This window comes from Rhinolophus sinicus, chromosome 14 (genome assembly GCF_057876585.1).
Source record: "Rhinolophus sinicus isolate RSI-liver-muscle chromosome 14, RSI-T2T, whole genome shotgun sequence".
NCBI lineage: Eukaryota > Metazoa > Chordata > Mammalia > Chiroptera > Rhinolophidae > Rhinolophus > Rhinolophus sinicus.
The window spans coordinates 57,536,910-57,559,203 of record NC_142514.1 but is presented as its reverse complement, the minus strand read 5'-3'; the positions used below and the strand labels follow the sequence as shown (position 1 = coordinate 57,559,203).

General features: G+C 35.9%; 1 protein-coding gene across 5 annotated transcripts in view; it reads right to left on the bottom strand.

Moving 5' to 3' along the window:
• Window positions 1-15,295, bottom strand: part of MIGA1 (mitoguardin 1) — a 74,429-nt gene extending 59,134 nt beyond the window's left edge. For 2 of the 5 annotated variants that reach the window (XM_074334974.2, XM_074334976.2), the window contains exons 1-5: window positions 15,140-15,295; window positions 12,209-12,322; window positions 4,960-5,137; window positions 2,825-2,961; window positions 381-507 (exon numbers count right to left, since the gene is read on the bottom strand). In XM_074334974.2, the coding sequence (XP_074191075.2) occupies window positions 381-507; window positions 2,825-2,961; window positions 4,960-5,137; window positions 12,209-12,307 (541 nt within the window). In that variant the 5' untranslated portion in view covers window positions 12,308-12,322; window positions 15,140-15,295. Of the gene's footprint in view, window positions 1-380; window positions 508-2,824; window positions 2,962-4,959; window positions 5,138-12,208; window positions 12,323-14,209; window positions 14,273-14,732; window positions 15,044-15,139 lie in introns of those variants that run through there. The other 3 variants (XM_074334975.2, XM_074334972.2, XM_074334973.2) reach the window with 3 other exon arrangements.
• Window positions 15,296-22,294: the final 6,999 nt, after the last annotated feature.

Below are 22,294 nucleotides of genomic sequence, written 5' to 3'. Positions count from 1 at the left end.
GAAGAGGAAAGCAGAAACTGGAGTCATGTGGCCACAAGCCAGAAGCCACCAGAAGCTGGAAAAGGCAAGAAACAGATTCTCTCCTAAGCCTCCAGAGGGAGCACGGCCCTAACGACCTCTTGATTTCGGCCCAGTGATAATGATTTCAGACTTCTGGCCTCCAGAACTCTAAGAATAAATTTCTGTTGTTTTAAGCCACCATGTGGTCAATTGTCACAGCACCCTCAGGAAACTAATACAATAGGTTGTGTTATGTAGACTAGAGTCAATAGAAATAAGTACATTTTACAATTACAGTTGCTTCCCATAGAATAATTCAGTTCTTTAGTCTCACATTAAATGTGAGTACAATAGCTTAAACTATATTCTGTTATTCCTACCCATCAAGTACAAGTTCTCAGGAGTGGTCACAGGAATATTGACAAGTTTAATATCATCTTCATCTGCTTTGTCCCAGGAATTAGAATTGCCACAAGCACAACTATGACAAGAATTGACACTCTGGACCTAAAATTAAGATCAACAGAAGTTACTTCAAAATCTCTTTTATGATAGTATTTTGTGATTTTACATTTATAAATTATTTACATAAATTGTATTCTTGGGAAAAACAACCCATGTAATTTCTACCTGAAAAAACAAATCTGATTATATTCAATCAAACTCGGGAATCATAGACCGTAAAAATTCTGAGGCTTTATTTACTCAGATATACACAAGTAGAAAAAATATTTTGATAAAGCAGTTATTTCCATCAAAAATCAAGAAGTTATTTTTATAGTTTACTGTTTTATTAGGTATTTACTTATACATATTATGCACATCTACTTTGATTTGAGGTAACTAGTATTAACTTGAAAATCAAAGGTTAAAATGAGAGGCAACAAGCATTTATTTGAAATCCAAAAGAATAGCTATTCGGGGAGCACTGATTCAGGTAGAAGCCCAAACAGTGTTTCGATTAGGAGGCAGAGGCAAGGGGTATTTATGAGGAAGGGAAGGGGAACAACTACATCAATGAAGGAGAACAATTACATAAACGAAGGAAGGCATTTCTAAGTGCAGATAACCTAACAGAGTGATTCTAGTTCTAAAGAATGTTTTAATTTTCAGTCCGGGAGTCATCAGTCTGGCAGTCATAATATCTGATTTCTTGTTATCTTTGCAAAGCAGTTGTTTGGAACATAAAGCTACTTTATGCTCAATCCGGAAGTTATTTTGCTCTGTTTTAACATTCCAAAGGCTTGAGGCATAAGACATGCAAGGCAGTTCCTCTGGGTTGGCAGCTCTAACTCCACTTGAAAGTGGCTTTATTTATGTTACACTAGCTTATTTTTTTTTACACTAGCTTATTTTCCTTTTAGAATTTATTACAATGCTGATTTTTCTGCTAACAGACAACGAAGACTGAAAGGGCTTTGTCATCTTCCTTTCTCTAGCAAAGTCTGAGCCAATCATTTCAGTCATCTGTATGCAGTTAGCTCCCAAATCTCTAACTCCAGCTCTGTCCTCTTTTGAGAAATCTAAGCCCACATTTCCATCTGCCTATTTGGCTCTTCTGCTGGCATCTCAAACAGGTTGTATCCAAAAGGGACAAAAACAACTCTTCCTCCTTCCAAGTTCACTAATAGTATGCACTTCCATCCATAATTTCTCAAACTGGAAAATGAAAAGTCATCTTTAACTTCTCTTCCCATCCCTCTCTTATCCAGTTACCTAGTTTTGTGGACCCTCCTTTCCACTCCTGTTGTTATGACCCTATTTTGGCATTCATTAAAAAGCAGAAATCTGTTTACAGACCTGGCAATGGAATCAATAGGTCAGTTGAGGCAACTATAGAAAAGTGATGCTAAAGGCTTGTTACTCATACTATTATCATGAAACTCTCTCTACTACCTTGTTAAGAATAGCTTCAATTTTCAGTTGAGAAAATTCAAAACACAGGCATTCTCTGACACAGAGGAAATCCAAATTATAGAATGGACATACACTTCATTATCCTCTCAGTTTCACAGAGGAACTGAACGTCTGCAGGCCTTTTGACCTAGTGTTCCTGCCACAGAATAGCCTTTACAAATTTAGTATATTTTTAGGCATTTAAGAATGGGGCAGCTCTATATTCCAACAAAATATAAAAAGTACAGAACAAAATACGATGTTCTATAAACTATTTTTTTAATTGAATATACATGATGGTAAAGGCATGCACTCCCTGGAAGTATATACATAAAAAACTATCAAAGTTTGTCTCCGGAGGGGAAGTGAGAGGACCAGGAACACATCTTTTCCTGCACATTTCTTGCCTCTTCTTTATTTAATAGCAAGTGTATCTCCTACCTATTTTTAAAAATGATTTTTAAACTATATTAGATTTAAACAAATACTAACTTCATTTCTCACTTGTCAATCAATGCTATGTTAATACTCCAAAGAAAGAGGTGAGGAACTCCATACTTGGCTTCAGCAAGCCGAACACTTTTTCCTGAGCAGGCTCATCCAGGGATTTTTGCGACCTAGTACAAAGACTGGATGCATTTTCCAGTTTTTTGCAGGACATCTAGGTTTGAAGCAACATTTCTATATCACCACCATTTTCATAGGACAACACAGGACCACATCACTTACTCAAAAAAACGTGGAAGCAAACTGGCTGAATATTTAGCAAAAGAATAATTTTATTTGCCTGAAGAAAACAGGCTCAATCAGATTTCTTCAGGTTCTTTCCATACTAAGATCTATAATTGTATAACACTTAAACCAAGAGATAACGACTGATATAAAAACAAATTTATAAGAATAATAATAAATTGTTTTCTTTACTTACAGAGGCCAAACTCTGTGCAGAACCTGAGTATTTACTGAAAAGTCCTCCATTAGCATAGTTACAAGACTGAGATCCTTTGTCCTTCACAGAACTTAAAGATAATGTCAAATTTTGTCTGCTACTGGAACAACTTGAACCTACCAAACAAACATATATGTTACAAGTATCAATAAGCCCAATGATAAATTTTAGGTAACATTTCAAAGTTCATGTGATATTCACTCAGAAAGCTGATTTTAAAACACATTTCACTCAATTGTGTAAATTATTAAATGTACACCATTTTTAAAATCTGCATATCTATATGCTAAAATCTTAACGCTGCTAAAATCTGTTCCTGAAATGAAGAATAAAACATTCCTCTTATTAATCAGGGCGGTATTTGATGGTCTCTTGTGATCAGTATAAAAATAATGGCAACTATGAACCTTTAAATTATAAATTTAACAAAATATAAGTACTTCCTCTCCTGAATCACATCAAAACCTTATCCATATCGCATTATGTTGTAATTACCTTTTTATACATCTATCTCCCTTAACCATCTATCCACTCATCTAGAGCAGATGTTGTGCTTTAGATTATCTTAATGCAGCAGTGAAAACACATTTCAATTCAAATCCTGGTATTTATTAGATATATGAACTTGAGCAAGTCACTTAACCTTTCCACGGTTCAATTTTCTTTATGTATAAAATGGGAACAATAACGTAGAATTACAGTCCTAATTCATAGGACTGATACAAAGTTTAAACAACACGTGAATATATAGCATTTAGCACTGTACCTGAGAGCTAATAACATCTCACTAAGAGCCATCATTATTGTTGTAATATTCACTGTACTTGGCACAAAATAATCATTAATTATTTGCTGTACAAACGAATCACAAAAGCATATGCTACATTAAATCATAAATTTATAAATTAAAAAAATTAATAAAAAATCCAGCATGCTCAAGAAATTATTTTCATTGATACAATTTAGCAATGTGTATTATATTGCCAACAAAAACTACAGATTCTTTAAAGATTTTTCTGCTAACAGACAACTAAGCTATTTTACTTATAGAACTTTATATACTAAGGAAATAATCAGACAAGTATATGCATAGCAAGAAAGACACCCTAAAGGGAACAATAAGGAACTGGTTAAATTTGGGTTTATGTGTACAATTTTAACACTAGGTACATATTAAAAATGATAGCACATATCAATTATTTCTCAATAAAACTGAATAAATTAAAATTAAAATGATAGCACAGAGATACATTTATTGACCTGGAAGGACATTATTACATATTAAATATTTTAAGAGGTTACAAAAAGTATGATCAGCATTTTACTTAAAATATATAAATTATTTTCTTGTATATACTACAGTAGTCACCCTTATCTGCCAGGAATACATTCCAAGTCCCCCCAGTAGATGCCTGAAACCATGGATAGTACTGAACTCTATGTATACTGTATTTCCCTACACATACATTTTATGGCTTCTCTTTGGCATAACTTGTCAGCATCACTACTCTTGTGCTTTGGGGCCATTATGAAGTAAAAGAAGGGCGACTTGAACACAAGCACTGCGATGCTGTGACACTCGATCTAGTAACTACGTAAGAAGGCTGACAAGTGACTGAGTGGGGAGCACATACAGCGAGGATATGCTGGACAAAGGGATGATTCGTGTCCCGAGTGGGATGAAGCAGAACAGCACAAGATTTCATCATTCTACTTAGGTTAGCACACAATTTAAAACTTATGAATTGTTCATTTCTGGAACTTTTCATTTAATGTTTTCTGATGGTTGGCTGAAACCACAGAAAGCAAAACCATGGATAGGGGAGACTACCGTATAAAATTTTATGTCTCAATATGATCTTTAAAGGTAAATGTAAATGAACAGATATGTGCCAAAGTATTATCAGTAGTTATTTCTGGGTCACAAAGTTTCCAGTGATTTTAATATTTTTTCTGTTTGCTTATCTGTATTTTCTAATCTTTCTAAAATGAATCTGTATTACTTATTAATTAAATATTAAGGAAGGACATTTTGGAGACTAAATTACTGTACTCCAGTTATGATTTACATATAAACTTTCCTTTGCAGAGTTAATTCAGATATTTCTACATACCTTTGTCTGATGCTGCTCTTTTTGTATATTCAAGTATGAGGTGCTCTGGTTCCCAGGGTAATATTTTTCCTTTCTTCTTTCCACGTCTTCTTTTAAAGTGATGTGCCAGAAAAATTACAGATACAGCACTCACTGCAGTTACCACAAACAACTTTTTAGCTACTGGCGAAAATCTGATCTGGAAAAGATGCAGTTAGATTGAAAAAAAGTATTTTATTTGTTCACTTAAAATAAAGACATAAGAACTGAAATTATTCTTAAGCTAATCTAGTTCTAAATACTACCTAGGTAATATTATTTTACTCATTAAAGCAGCTTGCTCAATTTGAATTTTAGAACCATCCCCCGCAAAATGTAATAATTTATTACCCACTGCTCTGAAGTTCTCAGGTATATAGTATTACCCAAAGAGTCAACAGGAGCACAGAATAATTCAACCCCACTAATATTTGTTGAACAACTAATGATTAGTTTATGCAACTAAGTCTTCTGTCTGAATCATAGCAAGATTTTAAATTATTGGAATGATTAAATCAGACTTTTAAAATAAATTTTATTGGGGAACAGTGTGTTTTTCCAGGGCCCATCAGCTCCGAGTCAAGTCATTGTTTTCAATCTAGTTGGGGAGGGATCAGCTCACTGGCCCATGTGGGAATCGAACTGCAACCTTGGTGTTATGAACTCTGTGCTCTAACCACTTGAGCCACCGGGCCGGCCCCAGACTTTCTAAATGAATCAAATTTTTTTTATCTGGAAATTTAGACAAACATACATCAATTTAGACAAACATCAATTTCTAAATACCTGAATAAGCCCCTTTATTTGTGAATTAGTCAACAAATACTCAGCATCTTACAATGTATTAAGGACTGCATTATGAAAATTAAAATTAAAATCTTATTGTACTACTTCTATTCAATAAGCATACAGTGAATGCCTTCCATCTATCAGGAAGCACCAAGTATACAGAAAACACAGATCTTGCTCATCTCAAGCAATGTACTAATAGTAGAGACTGATATATTCACAAATAACTACAGTAGTGTGATACAGTAATGTAAGTATGTACTAAGCAAGAGGTAACTAACTTTGTCCTGCATTTAATCACCTAAATGCAGAAATCTACAATAATGCTTTAGGATTGGGGGATGTAGAAAGCTGGAAAGTGTGTCACTTCCAGCCTTACAACAACAAAGAAGCCAAATGAATGGCAAGTTCTCAATTTTTCTTGAGCCCATCAGAAAGCTGTAGTTGGAGGGTAATCAACTGGCCCCAAACCTAAGGAGACACAGATATTTGCAGGGAGAGATAAGATATGCACTCTGGCATGCAGGGACAAGACACAGCAGGGCCTCAGTAAGCATTCAGCTATTATGGTTGTAAACCGGTGGAGACTGAGTGTGCATTAGTAAGAGAGAGTGGAGCAGCCCCTGAGGAGGGGCGGGGAGGTGTGCTGCAAATACAGGGGCAATCCATACATTTTGCAGGTTTATTTTCACGAATCCCACCGAGCACTCACAGAAAAGACTACAAGAATCCTAAGAAAGTCTCCCTAATGGTGCAGAACTTGGGAAGGGAAACAGTTTTTGTGGAGCATCATAACATATGAAATACTTGAGGATAAATGTGATAAAAGATGTGAAAGACATGTATCCTGAAAGCCAGCAAATAATTCTGAGTAAAGAAAACCTAAATAAATGGAAAAATGTAACACATTTATGGGTCGAAAGACACAATAAAGATGTTAATTGTCACCAGACTGATCTATAGATTCAATGCAATCCCAATGACAAACCTAGCAAGCTTTGTTTTTGATAGATACTGATAGTTAATTCTAAAATTCACATGGATATGAAAAGGATCTAGAATAGTCAAAACAATTTTGAAAAAGAAAAAGTTAACATTACCTGATTTCAAGACTTATAAAGCTACTATAAATAAGAACGGAGTCATATTGGCATAAAGAGAGACAAATAGATCAATGGCACAGGAGAGAGAGTACAGAAATAGACCCACACATATACGGATGGCAATTTTTGGAAAAGGTATAAAGGCAATTTAACAGAGAAAGGGTATTCTTTTCAACAACTGGTGATAGAAAAATATTATCGATCCATATGCTTTGCAACAAAATGGAACTTCAATTTATGCTTCACACCACATACAATTATTAACTCACGGATCACAGACCTTAATATAAAACCTAAAACTATAAAAGTTCCAGAAGAAAGCATAGGAGAAAATCTTTGGGATCTTTGATTAAACAAATATTTTTTTGAGATGATACCAAAACCCCAATCCATTTTTATAAAGTTGACAAATTGGACTTCAGAATTAAAAGCTTCTGCTCTTAAAAATGCACTGTTAAGAGAATGACAATACGATCCACAGATGAGGCGAAAACAGTTGCAAAGCATATACATGTATGATAAAGGAATTTTATCCAGGGCATATAAATAACTTGCAAAACTTAATAAGAAAACAAACAAAAAAATTATTTAAAAATGTGCAAAAGCTTGGAACACAGCAAAGAAGATATAAGGATGACAAAAAAGCAAATGAAAGCATGTTAAACATTACTGATCATTAGAGAAATGCAAATTAAAACCACAATAAGATTTCACTAGACACCTATATAAGAATGACTAAAATTGAAAAGACTGGCCATACCAATGGTACAACCACTTTGGAAGAACTCTGGCATTGTCTTAAAAAATTAAACATACTCGTATACCTACCTTATGACTCAGCCATTCTTAAGTATTGACCCATGAGAAATGAAAGCATACGTGTACTTCTATAAGAGAACTTGTACAAAAATGTTCTTAGCAGGTTTGTTTATAATGAAAAAACAACAGGAAAAAAAAAACAGCAGGAAACCACCCAAATGTCCATCAACATGTGAACAGGTGAACAAACTGTAGTATATCCACACAATGGATATTCTCTTATAAAAAGAGTTAACTACTGATACACACAACATGTATGTATCTCAAAATAATTAGGCTGAGTGAAAAAAAGCCAGACAAAAGCAAGTTCATACTATATGATTCCATTTATATGAAACTCTAGCTGTGCAAACTAATATGTAGTGACAAATAGCAAATTCCTGGTTGCCTGGGGAAACATGGGAGAGGGAAGTTGAAAAGGGAGGTGCAAAGAGAGATTATAAAGGGGAATGAGAAATGTATGGAGATCATGGGAATATTCATTACTCTGATTGCGGCAAGGATTTCATCGGTATTTACATATATATGTCAAAACTTACATTGTATACTTTAATATGTACAGTTTAATGTGTGTCAATCATATCTCAAAGCTTTTCTTTAAAAAAAAAAATAACATCTTGGTTTTATACATAAATCCAAAAGAATTACTCGTTTTCTAGTATACCAGAAATGATTTACTTCCACTTGCCATTAGCATTTGGCCTCAGTGACTGTGAGCTAACAAAAAATTTAAAACTATCTTTACTCTAGTTTTCTTCCAATTAAATTCCTCTAAAACTATCATGAAAAATTAAAACATTCCAATACTGCTCCAGATTTTTTCTCTTCACAAACAATAAGAATTATTCTCTTCAGTAATGTCTCTATTACTGGCATTACCAAATTTTTATTTCTTTCCATTTCTATGTTTTTCCTTCTGGAATCATACCTCCAGTGTTCACAGCAACCAAATGAGATTCGGGGGCGTGGGGGAAGGTTCCTTGAATTTGGATGCTAAAGATCCAATAACAAATTCTAAAAACAGCACTATTAGGAACACCTTACTCTTCATTACATTTTATAAACTCCCATGGCTTCATTATAAAAAATACTCCATTTAGATCAAATGTAAAGATCAGTATTTATTACATGAGTAAAAGTAAGATAACAAAATGAAGACCTGCACTAAAGACAATAATCTATTAACATAGGCCCAGTCACAGCTAAGGGATCATGTGTTCTTAAATTGTGACTTTACTACCGTGTTTCCCCGAAAATAAGACCTAACCAGATGATCAGTTCTAATGCGTCCTTTGGAGCAAAAATTAATATAACACCCGGTCTTATTTTACAACAATATAAGACTGGGTATAATATAATATAATATAATATAATATAATATAATATAATATAATACAATATAATACAATATAATACAATATAATACAATATAATACCGGGTATAATATAAAATAATATAATATAATGTAATATAATATAATGTAATACCTGGTCTTATATTAATTTTTGCTCCAAGAAAACAGCATTAGAGCTGATTGTCCGTGTTTTGGGGAAACACAGTATATCCTAGGCCACTGAAGTTATAGAACTATTAGGAAACATAAATACAAAATTAAAACTACTCTGTCAGACATATAATGTGCTTTACTAATATGAATTCAAATACAATATAAATCAATTCACTTTTATTAAAATCTAAGTTCTATTTATATGTGATGTATTATGTTTACATAAAAAATTCCACTAAAGTTTATAGTCCTAATCTCATAAAAAAGAAAACTTTTCCATGACAAAAATAAGGCAAATTTCCCAGGGAAAGATGTTTATCATAAGTAATCTAGACAACATAAGGTTTGAAAGTCTCTAATATTAACTCTTGCCTATCACTTTTCGTTTAGTTACTTTTTTCCCCCAAAGGAAAAGTCAATGACTTCCTATGTCATTGCCTGGAACACTGGAAATATAGCATCTCAGAATCCCAAAGCTCAGAGTTGCTTTTTGAGGTGATGATATTCCATTTCCTTACCTTCAGACAAATGAAAACTAGACACACGTCTTATTCATTCAACATGAATTGAGCATAAACTTATGGGCCACAAACTAAAAATACAAAGAAAGGAATAAGACACTGTTCCTTGTGCTCAGATTTCACAATCCCCCCCACTCCATAACCTGATGCCATTGTTTGATGTTCTTGTCAAGCTATCCCCCCTCATGGAATGTTCTCTGGAAACAGAATAGTTATTTAGTCACACACAAGTCTCCTGTGCCAATAACCTTATTTCACTTTACCCAGCATAAACTTCTCACTAGAACTAAATTGATCTAATCTAACACAGTATTTACACACACAGTACCACACACGTCTTTTTTGGTGAGGGAGGGGGGCTCTGAGAGCCTTATTAAGGGTCTAAGCTCAGTAAGGGCAGGGGCTATATCTACATCTTGCTCCATACTATATAGCTTGACTGAAACACAGTAATGCTTATTAAATATTATTTTGAATAAATCTGATAACTAGAACATACATGTCGCATGCTAACTATAAATTTTGGACAAATAGGGGTATTAACATCTTCCTCACAGGTTTGTTGTTAAAGAAAACAACATATAAAGTAGTAACTCACACATAGGAGGCATTGAAAAAATATGAGCTCTTAATATTTTAGTTTATTTTAACAAACATCTTATTTTGGAATAATGTTAGATTTACAGAAAAGTTGTAAAGATAGTAGAGAAAGTTCCATATTACTCAGGTTGTTTCTGATATTCAGATCTTACAAAACCATAGTACTCTTATCAAAACTGAGAAATTAACTTTAGTACGATCTTATTAACTAGACTTTATTCTGATTTCACCAGTTTTTCCACTAATGTTCTTATTTATTCCAGAACCAATTCAGGATACCACACTACATTTAGGTAGATTTTTATTTTTAAGTGCTTGGTTAATTCTTCATCTTTCTCACTTAACACTGAATATGGAGAATCAACTAAACTACTTACCCCTTCATGTGGTGGTTTCTAACTGAAAAATAGTCGGTTTTTCTTAACATGATACATAGTAATATACCAAAGTAATCTTTAAGAAAACCACAAAAGCTCAAGGGACTTAAGTATTTTGTTTAAAGTATGTATTCATAAATGAAAGAAAAAATACCTAGAAAATGTATTATTCCTTAATAAGTGACACTATTCCTTAATAAATGAAATAAAATAAAATAGGAGTTAATATTTATTGGGGTGCTTACTTATCTTTACTGTGTGCCAGACACTATGTTTTTCATCCCTTTTGTCAATGATAAAAATTGGCTTTAAAGAGATTATGTTATTGCCAAAGATCACACAGTCCCATAGTGTTGAAACATGAGTCAAAATGCACCAGACAAGTTGTGTTTAAATCCATGCATGTTATGTGTCATGTGTTGAAATTGCTTCAGTCACAATGATGATATATCTCACTATGCAATTAATTATATAACTAAATCGCATCCAACATGGACTGTCTATTTCGGGGGGTTAACTAATGAGCAAAAAAATCTCATGTCTTTTTTCATAAAAAGTCAATCTAATTCTAACACTACAGAGCTGTCCAAATAAGAACTTTGAGCTTTTCCCAGGTCCTTTTTTGGTCCTTTAATGCTATTCAAACTATAGCCCGCTCTCTTAGTACAGGGATCAACAAATTTTTCCAGTAAAAGGTCAGGTAGTAAATATTTTAGGCTTGTGGAACATAAGGTCTACTGCAACCACTTAACTCTGCTGTTGTAATGCAAATGCAGTCACAGATAATAAAACATTAACAAACGAGCATGGCGGTGTATCAGTAAAACTTTACTTACAAAAACAGGTGGTAGCCTTGATTGGGTCCATAGGCTGTAGTTTGCTGACCCATTTAGTGCATTTCATAGCATGGAATGAGTTTTGGGTACTAAGTACCATGGCTGAGAGTAAAAGATGTATCTTTAAGTTTACCTGCAATGTTCCTTTATATTATTTTAAAAAATATTCCATGGAACAAGTTGGACAATAGTCCTGGCCTCAGAAAAGTATTCCTAGGATTGAAAAGCATGTGGCATAGTAGAATCAGTAAGGCAAAGGCTACAAAAATAATTCATAAAAGAATAAAAAATGAAGTGTTTTTGATTTCTAGACTGAAAAACAGGCATTGTCAAATATTACTGGTGAGATTATGGGTTGGTATAGCTAATCTGGAAAGCAATTTTCCAATGTTTAAAAAAAAACAACTAAAATCTTCAAAATGTTCACACTTAATACAAATTGCTCTTAAATCTATGACAAGATGCTCAATCTAACATATAACAGAAATAAAAATTAAAACTATGGTACAATACCATTCTCACCTATCAGTCGGGAAAAAAATCCCAAAATTTGGGAAGTACAAAACAATACTATGCCTATGGAGGGCAATTTAGTAATACTGTAAACAAAATATGCTCTGAGCAATAAACTTATTCAATCCATGTTAGTTTCTTTCTTTCTTTTTTTTTTTTTTTTACCTGGGAGAGAGAATAGTACCAAGATAGAGGAAGATCAAACACTTTTAGTGCTGCTGTCTTCAAGGAAAACTGTGATTCGCTTACTGTTTCTTCTGACATGACTCCTCTTCTAATCTTCATTATGAAACATAAAAACATATTAATTAGCCACAAAGATTTCTGGTTACTGTATGAAATGGAAGATACAAATTAAAAATGTAACTCATATCAGATTTTTTTATTTTGCAGTTAACTATTCATGATGTTACACTTACCTGAAAAAAATAACATTCTGAGCCAAATTTTCTTGAGCTACGTATAAATGTTTATTAATCACCAAAGCAGGCCAAAAGAAAATGAGTTACATTTGAACTTTGAATTCAGGTAGTACTTTTCCTTAGAAAACTACAGGTTCTAGATTCTCTCTTTTCCTGTTAAATGAACATTTCAGCTTTTAGACAGTAATTTAAAATCTATTCCTTCCCATTTATTTCCTTCAAATAACAGTCGGGGTGGGTAAGGAGGGATGATACTGAAAGGAATCTGATTGGAACCATGACTCTTATTCCTGGAGCTAGAAAGGAACTGAACTTCAGAACTTATGCATTTATTCTCCTACAGTCCCATTTTAAATATCTTCAGAGAACTGCCACATACATGCTATAAAATTTTGATATTGTTTTAATGCCTACTTCTATTGAAATCAAAGAAAGAAAAGTCAGATGTCTACAGCTGATGTAGATGTCACTCAGAGAGACCCTTAAAGGTAGCAGACCTTGAAAGAAGCATAACAGCTCAGGGTCTGGGTCTATGCTTTGTAGAGCCAGACACCCACTTTTATCAGTGTACCCAGCTGAACACACAGTGAACAAATTCACATAGTATTGATGTACAAATTAGTCTACCAATTTATTCATTTACAATAAGGAAATGACTATCTAAGAAAGAATACTTAGGCTATCAAAACATATCTTCTGTGAGATAAAAGACTGTAGAGAACTGAAATAATAATAAGTAAAAACCGCTGCCTAGTAAGCATAACATTAATGGGTCCCGAGGAATAGTTTATCCAGACCAAGAAAAAGCCTGAGCATTATCTCTGGTGCACAAAAGAATAGGCTTCTCCAGTACGTTTATGCCTATCAAATTTATAACATGATTTCTTTTCCATGGATAGTGTTGCATAAACACTACCAAAGAGAAAATAAAAATTACCAATAATCACTCTATAAAAGCTTATTTGCTATACTTTCTTTAAATCCTTTATATTTCTGCATATATCTCTCTTCTTTCTTTTGCTAGACTCCAGTAGACTACTCCCTTCTGGTAATACCACCTTATTTTTTCAGACAAGTATTAAAACCACTGATTAAGTAGTAGTTTCCTTTCAAATCAAACACAGTAATATTCTTAGGGTGGGTTACTGCTACTACTAACACCTTATTCCCTGTTAGTGACACAGTGTAAACTTAACTCCCCCTTACCCATATTCTAATTACAATGGTAAGGCTCAGTATAATTAGTTCTAACTGAAGTACAGTACATTTATCCCAACCAAAAAACTGATATAAACGTTATCAAGAAATACAAAGGAAATTATGATGAAACAGTTAAACAAGTGAAAAAATGGTTCTTTGGGGAATGAGACTAGGGGTGTTGGGAGGGAACCACTGCTTTTCACTGTAAGTCCTTCTCTAATATTTGATTTTTTCAAAAAGTGCCTACTTGTATTGCTTTTTAAAAATCCACACTCATAAAATAAAAGCTCATTTATTTATCCACACCCTAACCTTCAAAACGGACTTATTTTTGAGAAACACTTTTAGTAATTAAATAGATACGGGATTATCAAGCCATCTTGTGCTACTGCATTAAGAAGAAAACATACTGAGAGTAGTTCACCCAAAGTGATTTTCTTTGTAATAGAGGGCTCCAAATTTTTAAGCAGAGGAGAAAGAAAATAAACAGTTCAATTTGCTGCAGGGGTTCTCTTAAAAGAAGTCTAGTTTGCATACTACCTACCTCATCACCTTTCATTTAAAATTATTGAAGAAGTGATTCCAAATTCAATCATTAATGCAGTAACTTTAAAAAAAACAGTTATTTCAGTTGTTTTCATAAGTATTAACTAAAATAAACATGAAGGCAATTTCATGATTATTCACATTTGTACAGGGGGCCTAAAACATCACCAAATGTATTGTACTATGTGTAACGTTACTCTCCTTTCCATGCTAACCACTGGAGAGTATAAAATGTGTCATAAATAGTTGGCTTCTTAAACACCCGAAAATTTTATTCTACAAATTGGATTTATAATCCAAGCAAGAATGACAGTCTGAAATACACCCCCAAATTTGACGTGAAGCATAAATCTGTACAACCGAATTCTGAGATGATACACAGCAAAAATGCTTAGTTGCGATAATGATAAAATAAAAATAATAATAAAGGTCTGTGCAAGTGCAAGATCTTTAAAGAGTAATCCCTTCATGAAATAAATGTGAAACAACTTTATTAACAGAAGGTCTCTGACGTGACAAACCTTATGTCAAAGCATCTTCAAAGAAAGTGTAATCTTCCCCATGCAAAAACCCCTCCCTGCTTGAACCAGTGGCATTCAAGCAGAAACTTGGACCGCACCGCCAGCCCCACCTCTCCTCTGCGGTCGTCCTTTTCCTTTACCGGGAAGATGAGAAAAGGGGCTCCCGCTAGGCTTGGCCGTCCAGACCGTCACTTGGGGTGGGACGCGAGCCCACTGTGATCCAGCGCACCCCTTGCGGGCGGGCTTCCCTCTAGCGTCCTCGGGTTTTCGGTTCCTCCATCCCGCACTCGGAGTCCAGAGGCTAAGGCGGGCGCTCGGATCCGTACCCCACCCCACCCCGCCCTCCGCCTCTGTCCGGCGGGCGTCGCGACCCCACCCGCCCCATGCCCAACCCTCCACCCGTGTACCTGGTGCTCCAGGACCAGGTGCAGCCAGCCCACAACAGCTTTTCCGTCGCAGCCGGGCACTGAGCAGCAGCAGCCTGACAGAGGGCGGAGTCCTTCCGGGGTCAGGAGTGGGAAGGTGGAGAGAAAGTGGCGGGGGGCCTTCTAGCCTTTCTGCGTGAGGGGCTGCGTGTGAAGCAGCTGCTGCCATTTTTGTTTAGGGTAAAGGCTCTCCCCCTCCCCCCGCCACCGCCGCCGCCGCCGCCACCACCACCACCTTGCCAGATGGATGTAGAAATTGCATTAGAAGAATTGCATCCTTTTACAACGCTGTCAAGAGCTAGTACCATAGTTTGTAACCTTTTGAAGGATCTAGGATCATTCTGAGAATCTGGTGAAAACGATGGGGCCTTTCCCCAGAAAAGTTCACATAGACACGCTCATACATTATTAAAAGAAAAAAAAATATGTATACAAATCCAGATGCCCTAAACCAACCCATAGATCCCAGATTCAGCATTTCTACTATAGATACTTAGCTCCTAAACGAATGAATATTAAGGGGCATTCCAACCCTGTATTGATGGTGAAGTTACTGATTTCAATTCCCCTTAGCTTTTCTTCTTTTAGTTTCCCACTTAATTAGGCTGCCAAATAATATACGAAATTGGCCAACAATGAGGGGCTAGGCAGGGTGTTCACTGCTCTGAGGCTCTATCTAGTACACTGTAGTACACTGTAAACTAGTGTGGGAGGGGACAACAAACAAGATACCGTTTCCATGTGCAGTCCTGAGCCAAAACATTCCATCAGAACTGCAGATTTAAAAATTCCAGTTGCTGAGCATACATGTGGTGAAAAGCCAAAATAATTGTATAAGGATAATTAAAACATCAGAGCAAATGTTACTATTCCTACCTAAGGAACAAGAATGAACAATTATTTCTGTTAGTTTTCAAAATTCCCATTTAGTCAAGCTGGAAAATAGGGAGCATGACAATACCAATGTGTGGCATTACTAGATGAATAATAACTAAAAATGCACAGGCTGAGTTCTATGTGGAAATATTTTGCATTTATAAAGTAAACAGCACTCTTGACACTTGATGAACCTGGACTTTGTAAGACTATTTTTGCTTATTCACCTATCTCCTCTCTGCTGCCTCCTCTCTATTTCCCACAACTTCCAAATATTCAGCCTAATGGGAAGAGTAGTAATGATGACTACCACTTAAAGCAACTTTCCTAAGAACATTATCTTCTTTAATTCCACAGTAAACATTATGAGATAGATATTATAACACACTGGGTATGAATTTTACCCTTTAACAGGATAATAAGAAATGCCATATTTTATTTATTTTTTAAAATCAATGTAATTGGCTTCAAGCCTCCCTTCTCCTGGGTTGCCAGCATATTCGATCTTAGTCATTATTTGGTATATCAGTTAGGATGCTGTTAGCTACAAGCAAAAGAAAACTGAACAAATAGTGGCTTAAACCATAAGACAGTGTATTCCACATGGATGTAGCAGCAGGTGGACACAGTCTCATATTTGAACTTGATGTCTTCTCCTACCTGGCCCAGGGAAAAAAATGGGGCTTGGATTAATTCTAAATGTTTGTCCCTCCCCTCAGATAACCAAAGCTGTCATGTAATGCTCACCGAACCAGGGAGTGGAGTTCATGCAGTAATATTTGTTGTTTCTACTTTCCCAATACTGAGGTAGTTGCTACCTTAACCTAAAATGAATTTGGGGGATTCTGTATGCATAGTGTCAAAACAGTGCTATGGAGTCAGACTGCCAGAGTTTGAATTGTTTCACTGCCACTTACTGAGTATGTGGTCTTAAGCAAGGTACTTACTCTCGTTATGTCTCAGTTTCCTCCTGTAAGTTTTTAACTTGGGTTACTTATACCTCCGTAGAACCTGAGGCTAAAACTCTATTTCTGTATAATTGGTTTCCTTTATAATCTTATGTATTTTTTATATGCATATGGAAACATTACTTTAAGAAAAGGGTCCATAGGCTTTACTAGAATGTCAAAGGGGTCCATGAGATCAAAAATTTAAGGTACATGGTAACTTAAGTTTAAAAAAAACTTACCTTAAGTTTAAAAAAAACTTTAAGGTACATGGTATTTTAAGTGAGACTTTCTTATGTCTTTTGGCAGAAGCTCCAAAGCTGAAAAAAATAGATGCTAAATGCCTTGATCATTCTAAAAAAGGATGCTAGACTATCCACCCAGGATATGCTAGGAGAATGTGAAGCCCATTTAGCAATCCTCAGTCTCGCATATTTCCAGGGAATGAAATGGCAGAATTGATCAAAGAAGACTGGAGAGGGCCAGCCTGATGCCTTAGGCAGTTGGAGCTCCGTGCTCCTAAACAAAGTCTGCCGGTTCGATTCCCACATGGGCAAGTGGGCTCTCAACCACAAGGCTGCCTGTTGGACAACTCAACTCCCGCAAGGGATGGTGGGCTCCACCCCCTGCAACTAAGATTGAACACAGCACCTTGAGCTGAGCTGCCACTGAGCTCCCAGATGGCTCAGCTGATTGGAGCACGTCCTGTCAACCACAAGCTCGTCCTCTCAACCACAAGGTTGCCTGAATGATGCCCTCCACAACTAAGATTGAAAGGACAACTTGACTTGGAAAAAAGTCCTGGAAGTACACACTGTTCCCCAATAAAGTCCTGTTCCCCTTCCCCAGTAAAATCTTTTATAAAAAAAAAAAAAAAAAAAGAAGACTGGAGAATGCCTAGGAGACAGTTTTCTGGAGTGCCGTTCATTTTCTTTCCACTTTCCCAAGAGTGGGGAGAAGAGAGTACTTATCTCATCCCACCCCTACCTCAAGTCTAGCAAAGGAGCTTTAAGAAACTTGGACAACTTGGTCTCTGTGCCCTGTATTTAAAGTCATCAGGAAAAGTCTAATGGCAGTAGGCTATCCAAAGAGGCTTTTGATGGCAGAACAGAGAGAGAGGGTTGCAGTAGAAATGGCCTGTACTTGCAATTTTGCAAGAAAAGTTTTCCTGTGGGCCATAAAAATGCCACAGAAGGTAGCCAGGCTTGGATTATCTTAAGAGGTTCTATTTTCAAACCAAAAGCTAAGTGGACCATCTAGGTGCTTAGCCACAGATTTTTTTTTTTTATAGATTTTTTTTTCACAGTGTTAGAATGAAACAGAGAATGGTCCCCAGCAAGGGGAGCAGTCATTGAGGAACCCACAAAAGGTCCGTGTAAGAAAGGAGCCGGCATTTAGGAGTGGGCCATGTGCAGAAGACACCAAAGTCAGATTTAATTATACCAATGCGTATATTTGATATTTTATCTAGGATATTTAGAATCACTGCTCACTCCAGCTGAGACAATATATGGCCAATGTACTTCATGAATTATTGGTGGAAACAGCACTTATCAAGAAACAACATTAAGCCTGACCAAAGTCTAGCACTTTGAGGAGTTAAAAACAATTACATCACCTAAGTAGATTAATTCTTTTAGGTAATTCATATATCCAATTTCCATTAACTGCTAAAACCTGGCAGAGTCCCCAGAAATAACTCGAGACTTCCTTTCAAATCTACACAACGCCACAGTGTTTATACTGGCTATTGTATCTTTGTTCTCATCACCCACCTCAAAGTATTTGACAAGACTTCTCTACAAGTCAGAACTAAGCCAACCAAGGCATCTAAAAGTCAGAGTATGGTTCTAGATGCTAATTTAAAACATCTATTCCATGCACATCCACATATTGCAGATTCATTTCTTCAAAAGTTAAACATATGACCCAAGTCCACTCCTAGCTAATACCCAAGAGAAATGAGAATATACATTCAAATAAAAACTTTTATATGAATGTGCATAGCAGCATTATTCATAATAGCTAAAAAGTGAAAATGACCCAAATGTTCATCAACTCATGAACTGATAAAATGTGGTATATCCACATATGGAAATGTATTTGATCATAAAAAGGAATGAAGTACCTGATACATGCTACAACATGGGTGAACTGCATGAAAACATGTTAAGTAAAGAAGTCAGTCGTAAAATATTACATATTGTATGATTCTATTTCTACGAAATGTCCAGAATAGGCAAATCTAGAGTCAAAAAGTAGATTGGGGATTGCCTCAGGCTGAAAGGGTTGAGGGAAACGGAGGTGACTGCTAAAGAGTATGGGACTTCTTTTCAGGGTGGTGAAATGCTTTAAACTTCAAGTTGGTGCTTGTTGTGCAAATCTGTGAATATGCTAAAAATGAATGAATTGTATACTTTGTTTTATTGAGATATAATTCACATGCTACACAAATGTATGATTTGTGTAGCATGTGAATTATATCTCAATAAAACCGTTACCCCAAAAAATTATTATTGCTATTTCTTAGATTAAACAAAAAATCAAGTCTTAAAGAGATTATGAAATAGAAAACATTACAGATCTGAGGCCAGAGAATGATCTAGAGCATACTCTCCCTGCACTGTAGTTGTCAAAATACTGTACTGCTCCAATAAGAGGCATTCATTCTATTGGAAGATATTTACATCAAATATAAACTAAATAGTAGACAATACAGATTTTTTTTAGTAAAAGCTCAAGTAAATAAGTTTATTCTAAAGTTACTTTAACATAAAGAACAATAAAATTAAACCATATGGAAACATGAGTTCCTATCTTGCATATTTAGAAATAACATTTCAAAAGTATAGAAAACCATGTGCTGTTTCTAAACTGAAGAAAATGAAAAGAGCTGCCTGCATCTGCTGTATATATATTTAAATGATGAACGCTTTGAAAAGTATAGGAAAATTGCTGTCTCCTGAGTTATTTTCACATTCATTCATCATTTTCAATAGAAATAATGGGATGAGTAAGAAAAATCCCTGTCTATAGTTTGGTTCAGGAGATGGAAAAGTGAACAAATGATTGCAATATATAATGCAGTTGACCCTTGAACAACACTTATACATGGATTTTTTTCAATACAATTGGCCATTCTCATCCACAGGTTTTGAATCTCCAGATTCAACCAACAGGACTTTAAATCCATGGTTGGGAATCCATGGAAGTGGAGAGCCACCTGTATGCATTGTTCTATGCCATTTTACATGCGGGGCTTGAGGATCTGTGGATTCCCTATTCCTACAGATGTTTGGGTGTGAGGGATCCTGGAACAAATTCCCCTTGGACACTGAGGAATGACTGTAGTAAGTTTTGGGGGAATCATAAGTTATACATGAATTTTCAACTGTGTGGAGGTGGGCACCTCTAGCCCCTGCATTTTCCAAGTGTAACTGTAATGACATTACAATGTCTAATTTATGATCAGCAGAATGGTATCACTAGAAAATATGTCATAGAATACAAGGATGGGCCTGGAAGAGTTAAAGAAGTCTTCTCCAATGTGGTGACCCTTGCGATATGAGTGGAATTCACTTTCAAGAGGAAAGGCAAAGGTCAAAAGGGCATTCTAAACTTAGAGTTAGGGTTAGGGAAAGCAGAACTAAATAGGAGAGACACAAGCAAACGTTTTTCTTTTCAGGAATATAGGATGTAGATTAGAACAGCTTAAGATCAGGGTGTTTGATTGGGTGTAACAAAAGATGAGGTAGGAGGAGTAAATTTGGGTCACACTAAGGCTACGAGGGACCAGGGATGAGGATGTAGCAAGTAGGTGCCTAGGGCACAGAATTTGAAGAGGTGTTCTCTGATTCAGGCAAGTGCAAGGGCCTTAGTTTGCATGCTTGGTAGCTTGCTTGTCTCATCCTACGCCTTTGGTGAGAAAAAGGAGTAAATAGTCTGGGGCAACAAGGACTTATTGAAGAATTACAAGATTGAATTTGTGCTTTAGAAAGAGTTATGTTCAGAAGAATGGCATTGGACTAGGGTAAACTGAGACTAGAGTCAGAAAAACATGTTAGGGAACTATTGAAAAACAAAATCCAGTTAAGAATGAAGAGGATCTGTCCAGAAGAAGCTTCCTAGTTTCCATGCCCCATGTAGTCAGTTGAAAGTCTACTGATTTTATCTCCTAAGTAACTTTTATAGCCATCTCCACTGGTAGGCCCTTACCTTTTCTTTTCTGGGTTCTGCAATAATCTGCCTTTAATCTATGCCAGTCATTGCTATCCAACTAATATATAAACCTTACATTGCTTCCTTTCTCAAAGTTCTTCTTGGATCTCTAGAGGGAAAAGTTTACTTAGCAGACAAGATCACTCATGATCTTTCTTTTCTGTCTAGTCTGCCCCTGACCCCCTGCCTTCAAATCTCTGGTCTAGTAGTATTGACCACTAATATGTTCCTAAATTTGGCATATTGTCCGTTGCTGATGTGCCTGTGACTATGCTGTTCCATTTGCCAAAAAAATCCTTCCTGTTCTGGCTTATCAGAAGTCTTTTTACTCAGACTTTAAACCAGTGTCAGCTTTTTTTATGATATTGGTTGACTTGGCATCCTATTTTCTCTCTTGGAAACTTCCATTCCATCCATCCACATAATTGTCATTGGAGTGCCTTTCTTTCATGACTCTGACCCTCTGGAAAGGCACTTAATCCAGGTGAAGAAAAAGAATGCATTATTGTTGTTTTGTTTCTTTTTTAACTAGGAACTCTGTTCTTGGAGAAAGCTGTAAGATGGCAATTTCAAGAAATGAATGATGATGAGATCATGAGCGAGTCCTGTGGTGTTTGGGTCCCTGGTTCTAGCTATCCTTCCTTGGAGTCCATGAGCCAAGAAATCCCTTTTTTGCCTAAGCATCTCTCACCTGGTACTGCCACAGCTCTCTGACGTGCTTCAGTGATGGGCTTACAGGTATGCTCAGATAGTGATCCCTGTAGAAAACTTCTAATTGTAAGCATTCTTGTCTGTTAATCTCAGTGTATTATCATTTTCTGAATGATCTGATCTGATAATCTGAAAAAAAATTTTTTTTTTGAGAAGCACCAGCCTAAGCTAGAGCAGTGACTATTAACTGAGGATGATTTTGCTCCCAGTGGGACATTTACTAATGTATGGAGACGTTTTTGTTTGTCACCACTGGGAGGAGGTGCTACTGGTACCTAGTGGATAAAGGCTACGGATGCTGCTAAACATCCTATAAAGCACAGGAACCATACCTCACAACAAAGAATTATTTGGTCCAACACGTCTGTGGTGTCATTTTGGGAAA